This window comes from Nicotiana attenuata, unplaced genomic scaffold, assembly GCF_001879085.1.
Source record: "Nicotiana attenuata strain UT unplaced genomic scaffold, NIATTr2, whole genome shotgun sequence".
NCBI classification, from domain to species: Eukaryota; Viridiplantae; Streptophyta; class Magnoliopsida; order Solanales; family Solanaceae; genus Nicotiana; species Nicotiana attenuata.
Genome location: NW_017671380.1, coordinates 71,353 through 78,985, shown reverse-complemented (window position 1 = coordinate 78,985; position 7,633 = coordinate 71,353). Strand labels below are relative to the sequence as shown.

The following is a 7,633-nucleotide window of genomic DNA, read 5'->3' as shown; positions in this document are numbered from 1 at the left end:
GGGGGGCAGCAGTCACAATAAAATAACTACGTCTTAGTAGAGAAATTTTCACAGGGAAATAGTTCAATTCTAGTGACCAAAGAGAAATAGGGAAATTATGATGAGCAAACACACATGCATCACCAACAAGCTGACTAGAAATTACAAACATAAAGTTTAACACAGCAAAGCTACAAAAAGTTACAAAGCTTTAGCAAGCTGATAAGTTACAACTACAAACACCAAGGACTTTTTCTCCCAGTGATGCGATAAATCTACAGCTTCGAGGTCATCCATTCAAGAGTAGGTGCTACACGCCTGGTTTATCTTCAACCTGTGATCATCTGACAAGAGGAAAAACCAGCACGCTTAGCATTTTGTCCCCCATATTTTTTTTAATGGGTGCAGGAAGAACGCAAAAAGATTTATCGAAAGGTAGAAGAGACATGAAGGAAGCAAAGGAAAAAGGGAATGAGAACACCAAAAAAGTTCAGATATACTCAAGTGAGAATACAGTTGATTCATAAGGTATCTACTTCCAAAACCACTCTGGATCGGCTACCATAAGAGACAAATGCAAGAAAAATGGAGAAATACAAGCCAAATTGATCTGTTTCTAATTGATTTATAGCCTTCATGAGCACAACACATCTTCCCCTTATCACCAAATACTAATATGGTAAATAAAATTCGACAAACAAATGCTTTACCACTAAGATTTTTGTCATAGGGTGGGTAATAAAAGGATATCTACAACATGCTCGGTAGGGGTATTAAAAAATAGTAGGACTAAGAATTTTACCGAAGCTTGCAGTGTGCTTTACTGAGCATCCATGTGAAAGGAATATAAATGTGCACACACAGACACACACATGATTTTTTCCTTGTGACAGCTAAGAAGATGAAATGTTGTTCCCACGTTACTTAAAATGATAATAAAACATGCTCGGTAGCAGGACTATTGCAGTGTGCTTTAGTGAGCATCCAAATGAATAGAAAATGTCATCACACCAAAAATTGCGTTTAGAATGAAACCAAACTTTCTCTACTGTATAACACTTTAATTAACCTCAAATCCGCCCCCAGTAATTTCTCTCTCAACACATACCTAGAACAGCAACAACCAGAAAAGTAATGACCATTTCGTTTTAGAAAATTCTAACCTAACCAATTCATAACTGTCCATCTTTTCAGTAAGAACTTTAACAGAGACTATAATTTCTAACACGGCTACAGTACACTTAATTTTTCTCTAAAATATCAAGTTACCTGAAAAAATGAAAGCAACTCGGTAGGACAATTAGATGATGTTAAGGAACAGGAAACCTTCAGCAGAAATAATCAAACAGAAAGGAGGAACACCAATTGTTGAGGTATGAAAAAACACAAATAAATGACATCCAGAATCAGTAAGTATTTCGTTTACATCCTCACCACCTAACACCCCCCCCCCCCCCCGGGGGGGAAAGAATGGAAATTTAAAGGGAGGGAGGGAGGGAGGGAGGGAGGGAGGGAGAGAGAGAGAGAGAGAGGGCACAGGGAGGATAAGAAAGNAGAGAGAGAGAGAGAGGGTGTCCTAAGGATGACAAATGAACATCTCTTGCTTCCGTGAATCTTTAGCAAAGGGGCACTTGATATCATTAGTTTCCTCCACCTTTTTGAAAACACAAACTTTGTTAAGATTTGATCAGATCAAGAATTTTCTGTGAGGGGGTTGGTTCACGGCGTTTTACAAATTAATATCTACACAACTTCCAACCAAGTTTCAAAACTCAAATTCCTCAGATTTACACCAGAAATCCATTTAAAATCACATTTATACAACAAATGTAATGTTATCCACTCCTCTTTCAAAGAATATACATTCCATTGCCCCATTTTGTGTGCCACGGTTTGATTTGAGATCAAACTCTCTAAAACATTGTAATATACTTTGACAACCTGATCACTACAATAATTAGAGCAGTTTTCAATGGTTCATTTTCCCTTTTCCTAATCTGAATGAGTTTATGTTAGCTCCCACTCAAAATTAACAATTTTAACATTAAAAGAATAAACTGTGACATGGTATGACAGTAGTATATCAATATATATAAACATATAAAAGTCAACTAACTTCTTACACCAGACAATAAAATTGGTCACATGAAATGTGATGAAACGGGTATAATTGAAATCAAGAAAGAGAAAAGGAGAGGGAAAGCATAACTGAACAGGGAAGGAAATACAGGGCTTATGTTACATGGATAAAGGTGCGAGTATTTAATAAGGGGAGGGATCTCGAGGTCAGAGTCGCCATTCCTAATATTTTAGGATTAACCAATATGTATATAAGTACGAGTAGGGGTGCTGGGATAGTGCAAATAAATGTGCAAGTAAGATACATATGACAGTTAATTAGAAGTATTGAAAAGTAAATTTCTTTCGATTAACAATGTTGCTTGAATTTACTATTTTAAGTTATTCCAGTGATGTTCAATAAACCTTATTTGTTTAAGATAAGTCACCCAAGGGTAGCCCAACTTATTTTATAATAAGAGTCTTTTAAGTAGCCCAACTTACGTATTCTTCTTGGGCTAGTTTAAAACTAGAAAATAACCGTGTTTTTTGGTAAAAATAAACTTTGTTTGTACCAAAACTTATTTGTAGCCTAAATAAAATCGTGCACGCATTAAAAATTGTGTTCAGCCCATTATTTCAAACACATCTGCAACTTACAAAAATTAAAAACTTAAATTAAAAATAATGGCTTGCGCCTCTACCCTAGCATGTGCCTCTTTTCTGTTTGAAGGCAGTCTTCAGATTAAAATCCAGTGTAGTCAAAATAAGTGAAGACTATGTTGCGCGGACTCTCCAAAACAGCTGCCGTACCCATGTCGGATCCTTAAAAAATGCACTACTTTTGGAGAATCCGGCACGCATCGATCGACATTTTCGGAGCGTCCGAGCAACATAGAGTGAAGATAGCCAGCTACTTTCAAGCTACTTTAACTATTAACCAATTGACTTAAGAGTTTCACATGACTTCAGATATTCACCAATTTACTTAAACTACGTTCACATGACTTTAAATATTACCAATTTACTTTATCTATGTTTCTCATGATAATCACTACCCATGGGTTAAAAAGGAAAAATGAGCAATCACAATGAGAGTTTTGACTTTTGAACAAAGGAAACCTAACCTGATCCAGTGGATTTGTGACTAGGAAACTCCCTTTGCGTCATCAGACCTTCAAGACTAGTAAAAATAACCTCTACAGTTCAACGAGCCACATAAGCACTTCTTTCTTCTATGATCTGCTTTGTCCATACCATAATCAAAGGTCAACTCTTGCATGGGAGGAATGTGTCTAATGGCGAAAAAGGCGATATGGTAGGTTGCTTCATTGTTACTTTGTCGTACAACAAGCTGCCAGTAAACATTAGGCGAACAACTATGGTTCATAAAGCGAGAAATATTTCCACCGTTCTTGGCACTTATGACCAGGGGAAAGGGGACTTTCCGAGACTCGTCATTATAATCACGCTCGGCTTCCAATGGCGCATATATACGGGTTGCATCAAAAATGTAATTGTCGTCACTGTAATTACCAGCGCCTATGACTTCTCCAGCATATTCACAAATGAAACCACCACCACGTATAGGATCCCAAGATCTGAGTCCCCAACCTCTATTTTTTGTCTTAAAGACCTCCAAACGAGCTTTAGGACCTCCTTGAGACATTCGATTTCGGCAATTAGGAGGGCATGAACAGGCCGAACCACACTCATGTATCAAGGTTTTGTAACTCAAAAGAACTCCAAGTGAACTATAAGGCAAAAAGCCTCCATTACTCTGAATACAAGCGCAATTGGAGTCACCAGGTTGGCACCCACCAACACAGTGACAACTCGGAGAGGGTCTAGGCATTACGTAAGGTTTTGAGTACTTCAAACTAGGAATATATGTGAAATAGGCAGGTCCTTTCTCATCATCTACATCATTAACAAGACAAACTGGTTGACTTTCTGCACCAGACGTCAGGTCCGGTAGGATGACTCCAACACGTGATGCCACGCCATCTCTCCATTGCTGAATTGACTTCCATACTTTAAATGCTTCAGGCTGCCCAGGGACTCTCAGAAGTTTGTACTTGAAGACATTGCAGCCCACCTTGTTTTTCTCTGCCCATGATTCCTGAATCTTATAAAGTCCATCGTAAATATAGATCTTCCCGGTTGGATATGCGACATCCTTAACACCCCTAATTACTCTTACTTCATTGGCTCGATGCACACTCTTTTCCAAAGCAAGGTTTCCCCTCTCAAGTTTCTGATCAAACACTTGCCCGTCTTTCCTCTGGACTCCACCCTGGCCAGTGTAAATTAATACATCGCCATCACCTCCATCATCATCATATCCTCCAGAGGACACTATGCTGACCGCAAGAGGTTCTTCGTCCATTGTTAGTTTGACACTCATATAATCTATCCCAGCCATAGTTGGCGCATGCAATCCCACTAGGCATAATTCCATCCTGAAGAAGAAGATGTCACCAACTTCAATCCCTGGTGCATTTCCAATCCTCTTTGTTTGGTTTGTCCGAACTCCCTTTGTCATCAGCATATTAGAAGCTTTTAGGTCTGGTCTTCTACCAGAACCTGACCCATCCCTCGATTCGTCAATTTGGGTCATCCTTCTTCTGAACAAGTCAAAAACCAACAGTATCCTCCCCACTAGCTCCTTGTCACCATCAGCTTTCTTGACCTGATCCAAGTCAACAAGTTTAAAAGACGTGAGCAACTGAGTCAACAAAGGTTCAACATCAACTTCCACAGGGGCCGACCCCTCAGCCTGCTGAGCTCTCCGAGGCTTTTTCGGTCTTCCCCTTTTTTTTCCAGTACCCGAATCTTCAACATTATTCACGTGCACACTAAATCCACTGGCAAATTGGTCATTCTGATCTTGTGAATTACTGTAATCATCATCGTCTACAGCCCTCCTTGACCTCCCACTATTTCCGTTCGCAGTTGTTGGAGTTCTGAATGAGTTTAAAGGAACGGGAGATATAGGCTGCGCAAAACCAAAAGGACCGCCCTGATTCGGCACCCCACTTGGAGTTTGTTGACTACTTTCACCTGGCCTTCCCGACTCATTTGGAGCCACAAAGGGGTAAAATGGAGCAACCCCGGGTGGGAACGGACCAGTGGGAGGAACACAGACAAAAGGTGAGGGCTGTGGAGTTGAAACAGAAGACATTCCATTTGGGGATGGAAAAACAGGTGCAAGACATCTCAAAGGCTTCACATCCAAAACCCTAGTCTTATCGATGCTCGGAGGATTATTACCATCGGAACGCAAACCTTGTTCCATTATCAAAATCAACCAACTTTAACTCAAAGTTTACAACTTCAAATTCCCTTTTCAATCATTGACCTACCAACACAAGCAAATAATAATTCAGAGAAAGTAGGCATAAAATAATACTCCCTCCATCCCAAAAAAAGATGATACATTTCGGATTCCGAGAGTCAAAATTCTTAATTTTGACAGCAAATTCGAACATAGAATCTATAAATTTAAGAAGTACTATAAGTCGCAATGATTAACAATTCATAATATTTAGAAGGCATATAAAAAAATCATGGCCAAAGAACAACTCGTTTCAGTCTCGAAATCCGAACTACATCAAACAAATTAGGACGGAGAGAGTACTTTTTTAAAAAAAAAATTATTCAAAAAAGTTAAAACCTTACCAAATCTCCAAAGCTGCAAACTCTTCAAATATATTAAAGAAAATTTCCTGCATCATAAAAAGGAAATTAATCGAAACTATCCTAAATGAAAGCTTGAACTTCAAGGAGGAAACCCTAAATGGAATCAAAACCCAAAACCCAGTAAAAAAACAACCAAAAAAATCAGCAGAAATGAATTCACACACAAAAACACCTAAAAAGAAGCTGACCCTAAGGAATGAAGTCAAAGATTCAAATTCATACTATCAGATTTAAGAAAAAAAGTTCAACAGAAAACATAGACGAAGCAGAAATTGAAGTAAATCATCATAAGTTGAGAAAATACCTCAAAAATTAGAGAGAAGTCTGAGATTTGGTAGAGGGAGAGATTTGGAATGGGTGAAAATAGGGCGTTTTTCGGACTTCGCTCTATTAGTACATTCGAGGTTTCGAGCTTTTGCGAAAATGAAGAATAAACGAAAGGCAACTTATATATTTAGCCTCCAATGAAAAAATAATTTATATTTGCTAGCTAAATTGGAAAAAAAATTAAAAAAAAAAAATATATATATATATATATATATATATATATATAAAATATACGAAAAAGTATATATATTATCGAATATTATTTTTTGGATCGGCATTACAGTATAATTTTGCCTTAACTGACAGAAGGCAACCAAATAACCGTCCTAGCAAATGATTAAACTAAATAGCTAATAGATATATTATGTGTACAATTCATATATAATATGTGTATAACCATGTACAATGTATAATCTATATATACTAATTAGGAATAGTGAATCCATCTTGCTATTTGTGCAAAGATTCTTGTAAAAATTTGTGGAACGAGTCATTTGAAAAACTTTATTATTATGAGAAAAAAAAATTATTATAGATATATTATGTTTGCAAAAAAATATTAGTATCATATGGTATCCACTTAATACTTCTTATCTTATAGTTTTTTGGAGCGGCTATATTGTATAATTTTGCCTTAACTGACAGAAGGCAACCAAATAATCGTCCTAGCAACCGATTAAACTAAAAATTGATGATAGATATATTATATATATAATTCATATATAATATGCGTATAACCATGTACAATGTATAACTATATATACTGATAAGGAATAGTGTGACGACCCGACCCGTCGTCTCATGAGTTACCGCTCCGATTTCCCCATTTTCAGCTTCCTTATGCTTCATTATCCATATCTTGTGTAATCGAGTCGATTTGAAGTGGTTTTAATAAGAAATGAGACACTTAGTCTCTTTTAAGAAGCCTTAAGTTGGAAAAGTCAACTGGACGTTGACTTATGAGTTAGAGGGCTCGGATATGAATTCTGATGGTTCGGTTAGCTCCGGGAGATGATTTGTGACTTAGGAGTGTGATCGGAAGTGGTTTTGGAGGTCCGGTGTAGAATTAGGCTTGAATTGGCGAAGTTAGTATTTTGGCGAATTCCGGTTGATAGGCGAGATTTTGATATAGGGGTCGGAATGGAATTCCGAGAGTTGTTGTAGCTTCGATATGTGATTTGTGATGTGCATGCAAAATTTCAGGTCATTCGGACGTCGTTTGGTTGGGTTCTTGATCGAATGCGTGTTTCGGAAGTTTTTGAAAGAACTTAGGCTTGAATTTGATGTAATTTGATGTTTTTAGTGTTAAACGTGGTGATTTGATGATTGGAGCAAGTTCGAATAAGGTATTGGATCATGTTTGTGTTTTTTGTTGAGGTCCCGGGGGCCTCGGGTGAGTTTCGGATGGTCAATCGGACCAATTTTGGCACTTGGGAGTTGCAGGTTTTCAGTCATTTTTGTTGCAGAGAATTTAGTCATTGCGATCGCGGGGGTGTTGTCGCGATCGCATAGAAGGAGTTTGTGAGGCAGCAATTTTTGTTCTGTGCGTTCGCACTAACAGGAACGC

The 7,633-nt window shown here is 37.8% G+C and overlaps 1 protein-coding gene across 1 annotated transcript; it reads right to left on the bottom strand.

Annotated features, from left to right (window-relative positions):
• Positions 1 to 12: 12 nt before the first annotated feature.
• Positions 13 to 6,169, bottom strand: LOC109207938 (histone-lysine N-methyltransferase, H3 lysine-9 specific SUVH1). The gene is made up of 4 exons (XM_019370936.1): positions 6,044 to 6,169; positions 5,719 to 5,765; positions 3,165 to 5,398; positions 13 to 323 (listed from the first exon to the last, which is right to left on the bottom strand). Exon 3 carries the CDS (start codon positions 5,333 to 5,335, stop codon positions 3,221 to 3,223), a length of 2,115 nt encoding a protein of 704 aa, XP_019226481.1. The 5' UTR covers positions 5,336 to 5,398; positions 5,719 to 5,765; positions 6,044 to 6,169; the 3' UTR covers positions 13 to 323; positions 3,165 to 3,220.
• Positions 6,170 to 7,633: the final 1,464 nt, after the last annotated feature.

What these genes read in the sequence shown, in the direction of transcription:
- LOC109207938 (XM_019370936.1), bottom strand. Translation starts at nt 5,335, where the DNA reads ATGGAACAAGGTTTGCGTTCCGATGGTAATAATCCTCCGAGCATCGAT.